This window comes from Eubalaena glacialis, chromosome 6, assembly GCF_028564815.1.
Source record: "Eubalaena glacialis isolate mEubGla1 chromosome 6, mEubGla1.1.hap2.+ XY, whole genome shotgun sequence".
NCBI lineage: Eukaryota > Metazoa > Chordata > Mammalia > Artiodactyla > Balaenidae > Eubalaena > Eubalaena glacialis.
Window position 1 is genome coordinate 106,499,824 of NC_083721.1, and position 16,294 is coordinate 106,516,117.

General features: G+C 40.3%; 1 protein-coding gene across 8 annotated transcripts in view; it reads right to left on the minus strand.

Annotated features, from left to right (window-relative positions):
* SCHIP1 (schwannomin interacting protein 1) overlaps nt 1-16,294 on the minus strand; it is an 801,544-nt gene that overhangs the window by 51,636 nt on the left and 733,614 nt on the right. Inside the window, exon 1 of one of the 8 annotated variants that reach the window (XM_061194523.1) lies at nt 1,329-1,397. The exons of the other annotated variants lie outside the window; for them this stretch is intronic. Coding sequence (XP_061050506.1) covers nt 1,329-1,358 — 30 coding nt within the window. The 5' untranslated portion in view covers nt 1,359-1,397. Of the gene's footprint in view, nt 1-1,328; nt 1,398-16,294 lie in introns of those variants that run through there. 8 annotated transcript variants of the gene reach the window in all.

Sequence of the window (16,294 nt, forward strand, 5' to 3'; positions counted from 1 at the left end):
GAAAACTGAGCAGAAAAATGATTTTAATTATTATAGTAATTTAATCACCTGGAGCCATGCCATAAGCAGGTTAGGCTCTCCATGGATGTTGACACTACGCTCCCAAACTGTATTCTGTGTAAGTTTTGGTTGTTTCCTCAGATCATGACCCTTTTCTCTTGGAAAGAGCTCCTACGAAGCACAATCTTGGTATTTAGGATCTATGGCCCTAAATGTACTATAAAATAAAAATACTATAAGTCTACAGTTACAAAATCCCAATTATTAAGCAGAGAAAAAGTGGATAAATACACTTTCTAGGCACACAATACTTAGCTGAGAAACGACTGCCTTGAGTCTTGTGAGATGTACTATTCTGCCTGCATATATTCACCACTGTGAAACCCGACCTTACGAGAAACACCTGCTGGTCTCAGGTAACCTACCTCACACAAGGAAGAGGCATTGTTAGATTAGAGAAATGGTCCCTTAGAGCATCTAAACTCGGTCAGTTGAGTGATACCCTGATATTAACTATCCAGGACTTGGACTAGCCATTGCTTGCTGCTGCAAAGAGCAATTTCTCTGAGAACATTCTCGTTGTCTGTTGACAACGAGGATACTTTCAATGTTGCCTCCACAGTCCAGTCACACTCTAGAACTGGTCTTCTGAAATCGTCTGTGTTTACTTCAAAACTCCAGAGAGCAAATTAGCACACAGATGAGTATGTATTACTCAAAATCTTCTATTTGGAGTTTTTTATGCATGTTGGTAACTTAATTCTTATTTACTAGTCATTTAAAACAACACACTAGTAAAAATAAGTTTGGAGAGACATACAAGTGCAACTTTAAACGTCAAGTGCATGCCAGCTAATTTTTGAAAATTCTTAGATCATCAATTATTACTTCCTATTTATATAATCTCCTTCAAGACAATCCTAAAAACTGTATGTGAAGCAAGTCGCAACCCTATGCAATGAGCAAAAATCGTATTTTTCATTGTTATCTACGTGAGATTCCAGATAGATTTTCCTTCTCCAAAGCCCCTGAAATTCAATTACAGTTCAAAGCAGTTCGTCTCATTTGCACAGACATACAGAACGTGCAAAAGCACAGATCACCTCAGTGGAATTCACATATGCTTTAAAGGCCAAAGAAGCAGTGTTTTCTGCCCCATTACTCCCCAGAAAATCTAATTACAATTCAGATACTGTATGCGATGAAGGCCAGGAGGGGAGGATAGCAAAATCCCTTGAAAATCCGGAAAGAGGCAACCTGCTGCTTTGGAAGAGGAAGGCCTCCTCTCCCAAAGGATGCCGGCCTCACAATCAGGCTTTAAATCTTACCTGATACGAACAGTTCTCCTGATGTACCATCTCAGTGCATCCTAGGGCGCAGACCCCAAACAGGACTGCTCAGCGAAGCTGCGGAGGGAAAGCACGGAGCACCCACTGGCGGAGAGCAAGCCCTGGGAAGGCAGGGGCTCCCCGCAGATTAAAATGGATGCTGTTTCGCTGATCAACCTGCGCAGTGGCACTGCCCGTGCCGGGAAGCGCGCAGCGAGCCGAGCTGCTCTCCTCGCAAAGCAGCAGCGAGGCTTACAAACATGGAGCTAGGACCGGGCTGGGGGAGGGGGCGCGCTCATCACTGGCACAATCAGCCAATTATATTATAGGCACAAAGGAAAGGATCAGTCTGGGGCTGGTGTGACCTTCTGGTGCTTTATGAAGGCAGTTAACTGATGTGGAAACGCTCTAGTCCTCATTAAAGGGAAAAAGGCCGGCGAGGGAGAAGGAGAGAGACAGACACAAATCAATGTTGCAGTTGAACATTTCTAACCTCCGGCACCATCCTTCCTGCCCACAGATGCTGCTTGCATGGTGCTTATGAAACGAGAGGCCTTAAGGATCATTTCATAACTTTTAACAGGCGAAAGGGAAAACAATCCATTCTGAATACTGACACTGAAGGGATGTTCCCTGTGTTGAGTGTCTGAAGTGTTTGTCAACTTTATAACTAAAAGGAGGGCCTTCATTCTTTTAAAAAAATATTATTTTGTAATTCTTTTGATTTCCCACTTATTTTTGGCTCTTATCAGCATGTTTTTTAAGTCAAACAGAAATAAGATAAAATAATTTTCCTATAATTTTTTAGGGAGGGAGCTTATTAAAAGTATTAAAGTCAGTATAATTCATTCATTTCATGAAAATGAAACTAAACTGCAAGTTTTTTTTTGCCAGTAAGGCCATATATATATATGGCCCAATGCTGTGACTTGAATATATAGACACCCCCAATATATCACAATATGATTCTAGAGACAGACCATTCCACCTAAGAGACAGTAATGGAAAGGATTCTGGGCTTTCAGATAGTAATCAAAGGACATACAAGTTGGACCATACATGTCTCTGGTAAAAAGAGGAGCGAATTTCTAAAATACTTCAGGGTGGTTCTAGGATTTTAGGATATATAAAGAGGAACGACTAGGCTTATAAATTCGTGAAGCTAACTTAATGATAGATAATTTAAAAACTAAACACAATAAAATTTTCTTATCTATATTTCTTAGTTGCCATAGGGCAACTCATCTTGCTATTTCTTAATAAAATGGCTCTGAGCAAATCAATGGTATTCAATAAAATCTTGACTGAATTTAAACCATCAAATAAAAAAAATTCAATAGAGATATTATTCTTAAGCTATTTTGATATAGCTATATCTATCTTCTTAAATAATCTTACTAATAATTGCAAAGTCTTCATTATGCTATTAATCGAGAAAAACAAGTACTTTTTGCCCGACGAATGGAATCAACATGTTTGACAAGTTTTCATATCCAGCTCGATCTTAAGGAATGCTGAGAGTTTGTGTTAGGAATATCTGGTGATATATTTTTAATTTTATAACATCTCTGCTTCTTGGAAAGAAACAAACCTATTTTTCTAAATATTCTTAATTTACGTGATTTGAGATTCTGACAGGAGAAAAGTTGGCCCTCTGAGTTCAACCCAGAGACACACTCACAAGCCTGGCTTCAGCTTCCTGGTTAGGACAGTGGAAAGGTGGCAGGAAAGGTCCAGCTGATGATCTCACAGGCTGGCATTTCAGCACTGGTCCAATGGGTTCAAAGGAAAAAGCACTCTGGACATGCACCCTGCAAAGCTCACGGGCCTTCTCCCTGGAATCTAGGAGAGAGCTAGGCCACCTAACATGTGCAAGACTTTTGAGGCCTGTTTGTTGGCGGGTGGCACAATGAGAGCTTGATGAACAAAGCAGACACCTGAGCTAGATTATGAGTCTTTCTTCTTAAAAAGATGATGAAGAAAAGAGGACAGAAACTCTTCAGTGAAAGGAAATAACATGCAACATATCCCCATCCAAAATTTCATCCCTCCTTATTGAGTAATCCATACAGGACAGAGACAGAGACAGACTTCTTTGTGGAGTGCCTTGCTATACAACTGCCCAGATGAAGGCTCTGGAATCCGAAGTATGTGCAAGGAAAAGTAAGGCGAAGTAAAAGTTCCCTTTGCAAGGTAGCAAATAAGATCAAATGGAAATTTTATGCCGAACATAAAACACAATCCCAACTTTCCAAGACAGAACAGCTTTACTTGAAAGGCTGTTAAAACTTTATCCAAGTTACTACTTTGACAATCTATGACCTTAAGGCTTGGGAACATGCTTTCAAGCTATACAAGGTCTAAGAAGTTGCTTCCTGGACTCTGTTCTCTTCTGAAAACTGAAGGCTCTGGGATATATTACATAAACTCCTAAAGACATTTATCATGTGTTGTTTAAAAAAAAAAAAAAGCCTAAACATGATCCCACTCTTCACAGTTGCTGTTCCATAAATAGTGGAAGTGACTCAGAGGTGGCTCTGGGGAGAACAGACTTCTGACAATTGTATCCTAAATCCTGTCAAAAAACCTCTCAAGAGGTATAAACAAGATAAAAAGAAAAAAAAAAAAAAGGAATATGTCAAGCAAGCTTCCCTTTATAGTCATTCATTGGAAAGGACTTTGTGTTATAATTTAAATTATGATTTGCTAGTACAAAAAACTTTAAACAGAAACCAGCTGTTCCAAGAATATTTAAGCTAGAATAACTTACCAAGCTACACTGACATTTGTTATTTTTGGACTAAAAAATATTGATGAACTGTTTAAGTAGTGTGATCTATGTAGCATAGAGATTATTTTTTCTTCTCAGGTCTTCACAACTTCTCTTCCCATAAAAAGTATTGGATTTCAGATTTAGATGGGACCTCAAGAGATAAACTTATTTTCCAGATATGGAAACTGAGGCCTAAGAGAGTTGTGACATGCCCAAGAACATAAATCCTCCAACAGCAGCAAAAAGGCCTCAAAGTAAGAGGAAAAAAAAAAAATCCTCCAGATTTTCTTTGTGAATGTGTTCATATAAAAAATGCTAAATTGAGGGCCACTAGACTTGGAGAAATAAACCCCCTTTGACTGAGCCAATGTAGCTGGCCTTGAAATCAAAATCCATCATAAGGTAAGAGGGAAGTTGCAGTGTGGTTTTACCTAAATCCGAATCCAAGGTATGTTTTAAAAGAAGAAATATTAGAGCATTTCCTCATTAAGCTAATGATCCTATTTCTGCCACCAAGCAAACTATTACGTCTTTAAATCCAGAAAAATATTTTTTCATTTGTAGCAATTAATAGCAACAGAATGAAGATGGCCAACAGACACATGAAAAGATGCTCAACATCACTAATCATCAGGGAAATGGAAATCAAAACCATAATGAGATATCAGTTCACATCCATCAGAATGGCTGTCATCAAAAAGACAAATAACAAGTGTTGGAGAGACTGTAGAGAAAAGGGAATCCTTGTGCACTGTTGGTGGGAATGTAAATTGGTATAGGCACTATGGAAAACAGTATGGAGATTCCTCAAAAAAATTAAAAATAGAACTACCATATGATCCAGCAATTCTACTTCTGGGTATTTTCCCCAAGAAAACAAAAACACTAATTTGAAAAGATATATGCACCCCTATGTTCATTGCAGTATTATTTATAATAGCCAAGATATAGAAGCAACCTAAGTGTCCACCAACAGATGAATGGATAAAGAAAATGTGGCATATATATATTACTCAGCCATAAAAAAGGACGGCACTCTCGCCATTTGCGACAACATGGATAGACCTAGAGGGTATTATGTTAAGTGAAATAAGTCAGACAGAGAAAGACAAATACTGCATGATTTCCACTGCAGTATTCCACTGTGGAATACGGCATAAGTTCCACTTATATGTGGAATTTAAAAAACAAAACAAATGAACAAACATAACTGAACAGAAACAGACTCATAGATACAGAGAACAAACAGGTGGTTGCCAGGGAGAGGGGGCGAGGGGTCAAAAGAAAAAAAAAGGTAACTATGTGAAGTAATGAATGCTGATTAGCTTGATTGTGGTGATCACTTCACAATGTATGTTAATGTGAAACCATCACATTGTACACCTTAAATATATACAAATTTTGTCAATTATACCTCAAAAACGCTGAAAAAAAAGATTAAAATAAATTTTTGAAATAGCAACAGAATGAAGGTTTTTTTTTGCGGGGGGTAGTAAATATAGTGGTTAAAAAGTCACATCTGCAGGTAATCTGAGAATACAGTTTCAAAAATGAATTAATTACTGGGGTCAGGGACTGACTTGGGAAGGGCATAGGGAACTTTCTGGCACAAGCTGCATGACTTGAAAGGGCCTGGTTTACAGAGGAGTATACATTTGTCAAAACTCATTGAATAATACGTTTAAGATTTGTGCATTTCATTGTATGTCAAATTTACCTCAAAAGAATAAAAAAAGATCTGGTTAATGATATGCAGCTGAAGTATTTAGGGGACGGCTTAGGGATGTCTGCAATTCACTTTAAATGCATCAAATAAATGAGATGGATTGATGGATGGATAGATGGAAAGCTGTTGACAAAGGGAGCTTAGTAAAACAGTAATTGCAGAATCTGTATGGTGCATAAATGGAGATTCACCTAAAAACTTTTCAGTTTGAAACAGTTTGTAATGAAATATTGGGGAAAAATGAAGTTATTGGGGGTGGGGAAGATGAGCAAGAAAGTCATTTTTTTAAGCAATAACTTTTAAGCTTTTCCTTAGGAATTTGTGGAAAGCAGGTAGACATTTTATATAGTGTTATGTTGTGCTTCTTTACCAGGCAAGGGAGGAAAAGGAATTATGAGGAAAATTAATCCTGTTCACATCAAGGGGAATCGGGTCCTTGAATAACCTGCCCAAAGAAGATCACAGTCAGCGTCACCAATGACGACAAACCTTAGAAAATGGCTTTACAGTTTACAAAGTACTTTCCCCAACATCTCCTTTGACTCTTACAACCTTGTGGTTGAAAGAAATTCCTACTATGTGCCACGTGAGGAAGTGTTTCTGCCCCCAAGGAGTTTGGTAAGGGAAATAAGGCAGTATACAAATGACTGCATAGAGTGATGAATGAGTAAAGTGCTACCAAAGAGATTTTGTTGTTTGCTCACTAGGAATTCAGGAGAGCAAGAGAACTCTTAGCTAGGTTAGCCAGGAGACGGCAATAATCTTGTTCATTTGGTTGTTTACTTCTTGAATGTCTGTCTTTTCTATTTCTAGATTAATGTAAATTTCCTTAGAACTTGGATCGTGGTTGGTTAATTCAGTGCTATTATCCCCAACATTTGAAATAATACCTGGCATATAATAGGCTCTCAATATTTTTAAATGAATGAATACATGATTATGACTTTCAGAAAGTTACTTCATTGCTCTTAGCCTCAGTTTCCTCATCTATAAACTAAGGATGTTAATTCCTGGTTTATTGGGTTGATGATAGGATAAAATGAGAATAACATGTAAAACAGCTCTTAGGTGCCCTGGAAAGGAACAGAAATGGATTTTTTTCCCCTTCTCCTAATTAAAGGCAATATCAACAGTCCGAGGAATAAAGAGAGGCCTGAAGGATGGAGATGATAGTGGGAATGGAAAGTTAAAGACAGAGGAATGTATTCCATGAGACTGTGAAAAATAAACTGACAGCACCTAGCCAGTGATCCGACCTGGAAGAGTGAACAGGACACGGGGTCATGAGGTTTCGAGACCACTGCCAGAGTAAACTTGGTGCTGTGAAAAGAAACAGGCAGTTAGAAGGAGGAACTGATTCTGAGGGATTGGGTTGCAGTAACGAGGTATTTTATTTTTCACCATAAAGTTTTGAGTTGAAGGTGCAGGAGGCAACTGGGGCTCAAAAGAGAAGGCAGGTCAACAGATAGAACGTGGGGGTCTTTTGCGGGGAGAGGATAGTTGCAGAAATGGATGAGATGAAGGGAGAGATTGTAGAGAAAGGACTGATCAGAAAAAAAGACACCACTGTGGTGGGGCACATCGATCCCCATGGGGGCTGGGGGTGGGGGAGGGGAATTAGGCTTGCTAATCAGCTGACCTTGAGATGAGGAGATTATCCTGGGTTATCCAGGCGGGCCCAATGTTATCACGAGGGTCCTTATAAGGTAAAAAGAGGAGGCGGCAGAGGAAGAACCAGAGAGATGGCAGCGTGAGCAAGACTCTGCCCAGCGTTGTTGGCTTTGAAGACACAGGAAGGATCACGAGCCCAGGAATGTGGGAGGCCTCTAGAAAAGGGAAAAGGCAAGGAAGTAGATTTTCCCTTAGAGCCTCCAGAAGGATTGCAGCCCTGCTGACACCTTGATTTTAGTTCGTGAGATTCATTAGGGACTTCTGACCTCCAGAATTGTAGGATAATAAATGTATATTGACTTAAGTCACTAAGTTTGGGGTGATCTTTTATAGCTGCAATAGAAAACGACAATCCCCTTGGGTGAAAACCAGCAGTCAGAGGGCAAGAGGAAGCAAACGGGGTGTGGCCGACAAGGTGAGAGGAGAAGGAAAACCAACAGAGTGAGGGGTCAAGGCTTCAAATACCGCAGGGAAGCAGAAAAGACTAACAGGTGGAAAGGGAAACACAACCAAAAGCCATAAGTTTTGACAATTAGGAAGTCATCAGTTTCCCTTGAGAGAATACTAGTGTGTTAGGGGTGGAAGCCGAGTTACAAGTGGTTAAGAAGTTGAGGGACGGTGTAGAGAGCAGTCTGTAAAGAAGGTTGTGGATGAATTAGAGCATTGGGGTGGTAGCTTGAGTGTATAATGGAATCAGAGAGGTGGTTGGTCTTTAAGATAAGGAGATCCAAACGTCTGTGTGGGCATCAGGGAAGGAGCCAGCAAAAAGGGAGAAACTGACTATGGTGGGTGGGAAATAACTGGAAGGGCCAGGTCCTGGACAAGTTAGATCAGGATCACGCAACAGGGCTTCATTCAGCCTTGGAACTGAAGATATGGGCAGTGAAATTACAAAGGAACGTTGAGGAAAGAGGAGATTGTAGTGGAGATGGGGAAAGATGCAGGAGCACACATGGGTGAGTATCTTGATTGGGTCCTTGAAGGAGGAAGGATGGCGAAGACCTCAAGGACTGGGAGGCTGGCTAGAATGGAATCAGAGAGGCGGATCAGTGTGGGGGAAGCTCTTCTAAGATATTTTGTAGAAGGTGTTGCTGTATTACTTGAGAATATTCGAGTAATGCTGATTAATGCTATAGAAGAAAAACAAATGGGCTAGATGAAACTTACAAGCTGTGTTAAGCATAGATAATGAATATGTAGTGGCTTGTCAGACACAAGTGAAATGTGCAAGATTTAAACGATGAGGCAGAGTTCATGAGATGTGAAGTATTAAAAAGTAAGTTAGGGGCTTCCCTGGTGGCACAGTGGATAAGAATCTGCCTGACAATGCAGGGGACACAGGTTCCATCCCTGGTCTGGGAAGATTCCATGTGCTGCGGAGCAGCTAAGCCCCGTGGGCCACAACTACTGAAGCCCGCGCGCCTAGAGCCCGTGCTCTGCGACAAGAGAAGCCACTGAAATGAGAAGCCTGCACGCTGCAACGAACAGCAGCCCCCGCTCGCCGCAACTAGAGAAAGCCCGCATGCAGCAACGAAGACCCAACGCAGCCAAAAATAAATAAAATAAAAATTAAAAAAAAAAAAAGGAAGTTAGTTAACTGGATGTGTTAGACCTAGATCAAGCTGAGCATAGAAAGGGATGGAAAGACTAAAGAAGCGCCTAATATTCATGACACACTAAATAACCCCTAGGCACTCAATATTCATTAGATGGTACACTGACTGCCCATTGGTGACACCCATTCTGGCCCTATGTGTCCTCTGCCCAAGAAATACAATTCCATAGCTGCTCATCAGGTGAGGGGGTAAGCTACAGAGGGAGCCTGAGGGACTTGCCCCTGTGTCTCTGATAAAGCAGGTTGTGTGTCATTGGCAGACACCTTCTGTCTAATTGGGCTTCCCTTCTACAACCTCAAGGCTGACTTATAACCATATCATCAACAGGGAAGGTGGCTGTGGCAGAAAGGCTGGACATGTAAATACTGCATAACCCAAGACTCAGGTAGTGCGGTCCTTCACATTCCTGGACCATATCCCAAGTAGGATTCTGGCACCAATTCCAATTCATGTGGAGGTGGGGTTTTCCCTACATGAAAACACAGGTTCTTGGATACCAACTGGGTGTCCTACAATTCAGCTCAGTTCTGACACTCTCTACCTGGAGATGGCATCAGATTCCACAGGTTGAGGGCTCAGTCCATGTGATTGTCCCCCCTCCCCACTTCACATGCCAACTGCAAGTCCGGGTTGTTACCTGTGCTCCTGACCAACAGGCTATAGATGGGAGGTTCCAACGAACCCCTCCTTGGGTTCAATTAATTTGCTAGAGCGGCTCACAGAACTCAAAGAAACATTTTGCTTATTAGATTACTGGTTTATTATAAAAGGACATAACTCAGGAACAGCCAGATGGGAGAGATGCACAGTGCAAAGTATGGGGGAAAGGCAAAGAGCTTTCATGCCCTCTCCCCGAGCATTCCACTCTCCCTAAACCCCCAAGTGCTCACCAACCTGGAAGCTCTCGGAACCCTGTCCTTTTTGGATTTTTATGAAGGCTTCATTTCATAGGTGTGACTGATTAAATCACAGGCCACTGGCGACTGATTCAACCTCTGGCCCCTCTCTGAGGTCAGGGGGGTGGGACTGAAAATTCCAACTCTCTAATCCCTTGGTTGGCCCTTCAGGCAACTGGTCCCCATCCTGAGGTATGTTCAAAAGTCACCTGACTAACATAGCAAGAGGCACCTTTATCGCTCCTATCACTTAGGAAATTCCAAGGGTTTTAGGAGCTCTGTGCCAGAAGCAGGGACGAAGACCACATCACAATATCACACTAAGTATGGCAGCTCATCCCATCTCCTTCCCTTGCATCTTGATACACATTTTAAATTGATTTAATCAACTGTGATTTGAGTATCTTAATTTGGTCTGAGACTTCTTGGAGGAGTGCCTGGTAGTGGACTTGGAGGCTACTATTGCACCAAGGTCATTTCCCACAGAAAAGGATGCTTGGTATTTGTATAGTCCCACAGCTTCTTCCCACATAATCTGAGCCCCAGAAATGGGAAGAGAGAGAAGGGTAAAAATAGGTTGTAATTTTTTATCCTTATAACAAAATCACCTGAGAATCTTACAAGTGTATGTGTCAACTAATTTACTCAGAAGTTTTGACCAATCTACGGACGGTTGCACCTGTGTTTATCCTTTCAGATATTAAAAAACAGTTGCCTGAGTCAACTGTGAGTCAATGGCTGGCACTTTTTAAGTATTAGACTCTGCTTTTCAAATGAAAACTAATGTATGAAACAATCAAAATTGGTTTTAATCAAAATAAAATTATTTTTCATTCCAATTGATATTATTTACTTATTAAATCCCTCACAGGGAACATGAGGCTGTTTTGTTATATACAAACAATTGAAAACAGAATTTACAGAAGTCAGTTACAGTCTTATTCCCACTGTAGTTTTACATTTATGTCTTTATTTTGTTTGTGCCACACCAAGAGAATCCTGTTTCGCACAGATAAGTGTTTGGAAATGGTAACAGTCCTTTATAATAGCTTATGCTGCAATCTCCGGATAGTCTTCATTAAACATGTCTGGGAGCTTGAAAGCAAAGTCACAAGAAATTTATTTCAAAATTGGTTTGCTAATAACATACAGCAACTGCTCACATTTCTTATTAAAAACAAGATAAGAAAAGACAGACGACCCAAACTGACAATACGTCATCAACCAGGAACCAGACCTCCTCGTTTGATACATTGGGCATTCACTTGTGATTTGCACAATCCACCTGTTAGGCTTGATGTGGAATGTGCCAAACAGATGTGCCGCCCCTAACCTGGCACTGAACCCAGCTGGGCCTCTTGGACAGCCCAGATCATTTTTCCCACCTGGACATGCACGGGCACGAACTTTCAGCAAGACCAGTACAGAGCCACCACCTCCACAGTCAATAACACATTTACAAGTTCAGTTTTGAGAACTGTAAAAGACTACTTAACCTGGCAGGATAAATTAATATGCTGATGTCAGAAAAGGGGGCGGAGAGAAGTTCTCTGCACAGATATGAGGGAATGAATCCCTACAATTTGGGCTGAAATGTTGTTATATGCTTCTCACCACGGCTTTACAGGACAACTCTTCTCCAAATGCCCAGAGCCTCACAATCTCATTTGCATCTCTATTCTGAATTGCTTTCACATCTCAGAACTCTTTAATTTCCAATTTGATTTTTTAGGGGCTGAGGTGTTTAGCAGTTCATATAATAGGTGCAAATGAACCTCTAAAAATACCTCCAGCAGCTCTGGGTTTCTACAGATAGTTTGAAATCTGATGCATCAGGCAGTGCTGTAGCCGTAGCCTCCCTCTCCCTCTAGAATATTGAGATGGTTTCTATTTCAATAGAATCTGCCAAAGTGCTTGTTTATTGGACACAGTCCTAGCCCTCTCCCCATAGTACTCTCTGGCCAACCCTGACTGAAATTCACACACTGCAGAAAAATAGTAACTGACTCATAGATAAATTTGGGTGAAGTCTACATGGTTTCATCCCAAATTGTGCCAATGTTTAAGGACCATTTCTTTTAGTCTTCATTTAGTCTCTGGCTTTGTAGTCAGAGAGAGCAGTGGCAGAAAAAGTGAAAGGTAGTATAAACCTGCCAGGGCTAACACAAGAGTTTCCAAAGAAACATAAGTTGGTCTGTCAAGAGGGGCCAAGCCAGACCTCACACAAAGTGTGTGTGTGTGTGTGTGTGTGTGTGTGCGCGTATAGGGGAAGAAGGGAGCACACCTCCCCTTCATCCCCACTGATAGCCTTACCTACCAATATAAGTGCATTTAGTTAAAGCAACACATGAACTTCCTGACGACAAAAAAGGCTGTTTATCTCTCTCAGGTGGTTGTTGATTTAAAACCAGACTCAAGAGTATTAGGGAAGGGAACCGACCCTCATCTTGAAGAAAGGTGACCTCTAGTGGACAACTGTGTTTTGCAATCAGTTCAAACTACGAATAGGATTAGAGAACAAAAATAATGTTAAAAATATGCTCCACTGTCCTACTGACATTTCAATGATATTTTTAATACCAGTTATAAATATAAATACATAAGTCTTCATTAATAAAAGAGTATAAAAGTCACACTAATGTTAATATATCCAAAATTACAATCTAGGCTATCTTTGATGGTTCCGGAATGGATGGAGCCTTGAACCAGGATTCATAGGCCTGGGTTCTGGGATCGACCGTGCCTCTGACTAGATGTATTCTCTTGGGCAACTTCATATGTAAGAGCCTCTATTTCCTAATCTATAAAATGGGTTTATTCACAAACTATCATCTCCTTGTAACCCCCACTCTGCCCCCCTCTTTCAGGCTACCATATGGTTGTCCTTTAAAATCAAGTTTATTTTACATGATGAAGCTTCCAAATCAGCAACATCAACCACAAAACAAAATATCAATCACATTATATATTAGCACTTGGTAGGTCCACAAAAACTATCTGCTTTCAATTTAAGGTCTTTCCTAATATAAATGTAATGAAAGGCGGTGATTTTCAACTTTTCTTTTTACATTGACTGTGGGAAAAAGTATTTCAAAACTTAAACACATAGATTATGAGTTTATTATGAAATTTTAGTTTATTATGAAAGTTAGAGCTACTATTTTCAAAAATTTATTTCATAGAAAACAAAAATAATGAAAATAAGGGAAACATAATAATTTATGAGTATATATCTCTTCTGAAAACTACCTGTTCACCAACTGACATATATTCCTACTTTACCATTGAACACAGGTCAGAGGCATAATAATTTAGGATTAAACTCAACATAATCTCTAAGGAACTATTAAAACTCTTTAGTGGTCTTTAAATCTTTTCTTCCCCCTCAATACAAGAGTAGTGTTGAAATGCAACTAGTTATAATGGGATTTAGTACTTAAGAGCTTCCTCAGGTAAATTCTCTAACCAGCTTTCCCAGGGCCAGTTAAACAGCAATCTGGAATGGTTTTATAATCTTTCTCATTCTCGCACCTCAAAAGAGGTGATTTTAGTTGCTAAAAGGCAGGAGACAAAACACTAGTCTAAAAAGTATTTTGAAGTATAATAAAAATGTCAGAATATTATTGAATGATCTCATTAACTTGCTTTATCTTAAAGCTACTGAATTAAGAAAGTTTCTCATCTTCTAGAAATAAATTCTTTCACAATATAAAGGTACTGGTTAGGAAATTGTGCTACTCCAAACAGTGGACAAGGCGTGAACTCGTTAAGGGTTAAGATCAGTCATGGGTTCAGAGAAAGACAAATATCATATGATATCACTTATATGTGGAATCTAAAAAAAAGATATAAATGAACTTATTTCCAAAACAGATCACAGACATAGAAAACAAACATGGTTACCAAAGGGGTGGGAGAGGGATAAATTAGGAGTCTGGGATTAACAGATACACACTACTATATATAAAATAGATAAACAACAAGGTCCTACTGTATAGCACAGGGAACTCTTCTCAATATCTTATAATAACCTATAATAGAAGAGAATGTAAAAAAGAATATATATTTATATATATGTATAACTGAATCACTTTACTGTACACTTGAAATTAACACAACATTGTAAATCAACTATATTTTAATAAAATTTTTTTAAAAAAGATCAGTCATGGGTTATTCATAAGCAGTAAAGTTAATCTGCACATTAATCCCAAGTGTTCTAAAACTCCCTAATTTAACCAGTTTTCCTTTGGGAATAGCAAAGAGAGCCTCTTTCAGACACATAAGCTGGGTCAACAAAACGTCCGCTGCTTGTTAAGTGCTTGGGCTTTTTCATTATTTACTAAGAAAGCCAAGAGAGAAATTAGCAGTCCTTCTGCTGTCTCGTGCCTCCTAGAATACCTGTTTACCTCACTCCTCTCCCCTCTCTCCCCTCATCAGAGATGACGCTATGAGAAGGTAGAGTTCACTTGTTCTCATTCCTGCCATTCAGTCAAAGAGGGGGAAGAAAAGGAAAATAAACACAATCCATTTTTGCCTAGACGCCCATGATTCCTCTCCTCCTCTCATCGCCTCTGACCCCCAGTGTAACTTGAGGAATAGCAGCCCGCTGAAAAGGCTCATGTCTGCTTTGCAGACAGACAGTGGTGGAAGTTTATACAGATGGTTTAAGCTACTTGGGTCTTGTTTTGAGGGCTTTAAAATCAAATTCGTTTTCCAAAGGACGAAGTGATTTCTTCAGCAGAGCTGTCTACAACTGAGGCGATCAGACCTATGACCCTAATTTTAGGCATAAATGGCATAAATTTATAAAACGTCACTTTAAAAGAAATTTAGCCTCATTCACTCAGGCAGCTGCCCCTGATTTGATAGTCTCCGTAGCTGCGTGCTTTCTCGATCTAGTTCCCAAGTTGTTATACAAAACTAAGTGCTGGCAGACTTCCCTTTTGTGAATGAAAAATACTTCTAGAAACATAAGTCAGATTATGTCACATCTTGGCTTAAAACTCCTCAGTGGTTTCCCACAACATTTAGGCTGAAATCCTAAATCCCTAACGTTGCTTCTGCTCTACCCTCTAGGCTTCCTTTGTGCCTCTCACATTCTTGCTTACCTAGCTCTGGGCACACTAGCTGCCTTTCAGTTTCCTAGAAAAGCCAAGATTGCTGCTGCCTCAGGGACTTCTTAGGACGTGTTTCTCAACCCGGACGCCCCTCGCGGGAGTACCATCTCTGGCTTCAAGTTGGAGGCCTTTCCTTAGCCCCCAGGCTAAATAAGGACCTGCTTCAGGTTCACTTGGCACACTATGTTTTCTTTCTTAGCGCTTACCACAATGTGTACCTGTTAACTTGTGGGATGTATAATGTTGCCTTGCTCCAGTAGACAGTATGCTTCATCCATCATGTCTGCTGTTGTCCATCCAGCATCTAGCACAGTGCCAGGCATATAGCTGGTGTCCAACAAATATTTGAAGAAATGAATGAATGAAATCCTTGAAGTTCTTTCATATCAGGCCTTGGGACCCAGGGCAGGACAGTGCCTGCGATCAGCGGCTATTAGTTCATCACTGTGGCAAAGCTGGTCAAGTAGCCACCTCCTCATCTCAAGACAGCAGGGGAAGCCTCACCTGGACAGCTAAGTGGGTGATGGCCAGTCTGTCAGCCGGGTGAGGCCTCCTGGCTGCATTTCCCTCCTCACTATGAACTGTGGCTCTGGCAGGCTCAGAGGGGCCCCTCACCTTGTAGATTTGCCTCAGGGACAGGACTGACTGTCAGCTGGACCTGACGGCAAAAATAATCATTTATAGCTCCCCATGTAAGGTTAACACATACTAAAGTGCATTCACTAGACTACCGCCTCCAATTGAATCCAAAATTAGTAAGAAAAAAAAGGAAACAGCCTAGTGGGGTTTTTTCCTCCCTTCTCAATTTACCACCGGCAACTTGTACACCCAAAAAAAAAGGATATTGATAAGTGTACAAAGTCAGAATTCTTATATTTAAGGATGATAAAGAGTCCCAACTAGTTTTCTAACCAAAAGAATAAGATGCAAAATGACCGGTAGGAAGATGAACTGGGTTTATGAAAGACTGACATTTAAAAATTTGCCTGCCTCCCATGGAGATTTAGGCTGGAAAATAAAAGGCATAAAAAGAAAAAAATTAGCACATTTGTTTTCTTAGAGGAAAACAAACAAAAATGACAGCTTAAAAACAAGCAATAAGCTACAATTTAGGCTGTGGTTTTCCCGAAAGTATTCTACTGTTTGAAGAAGAAATGCTGGATG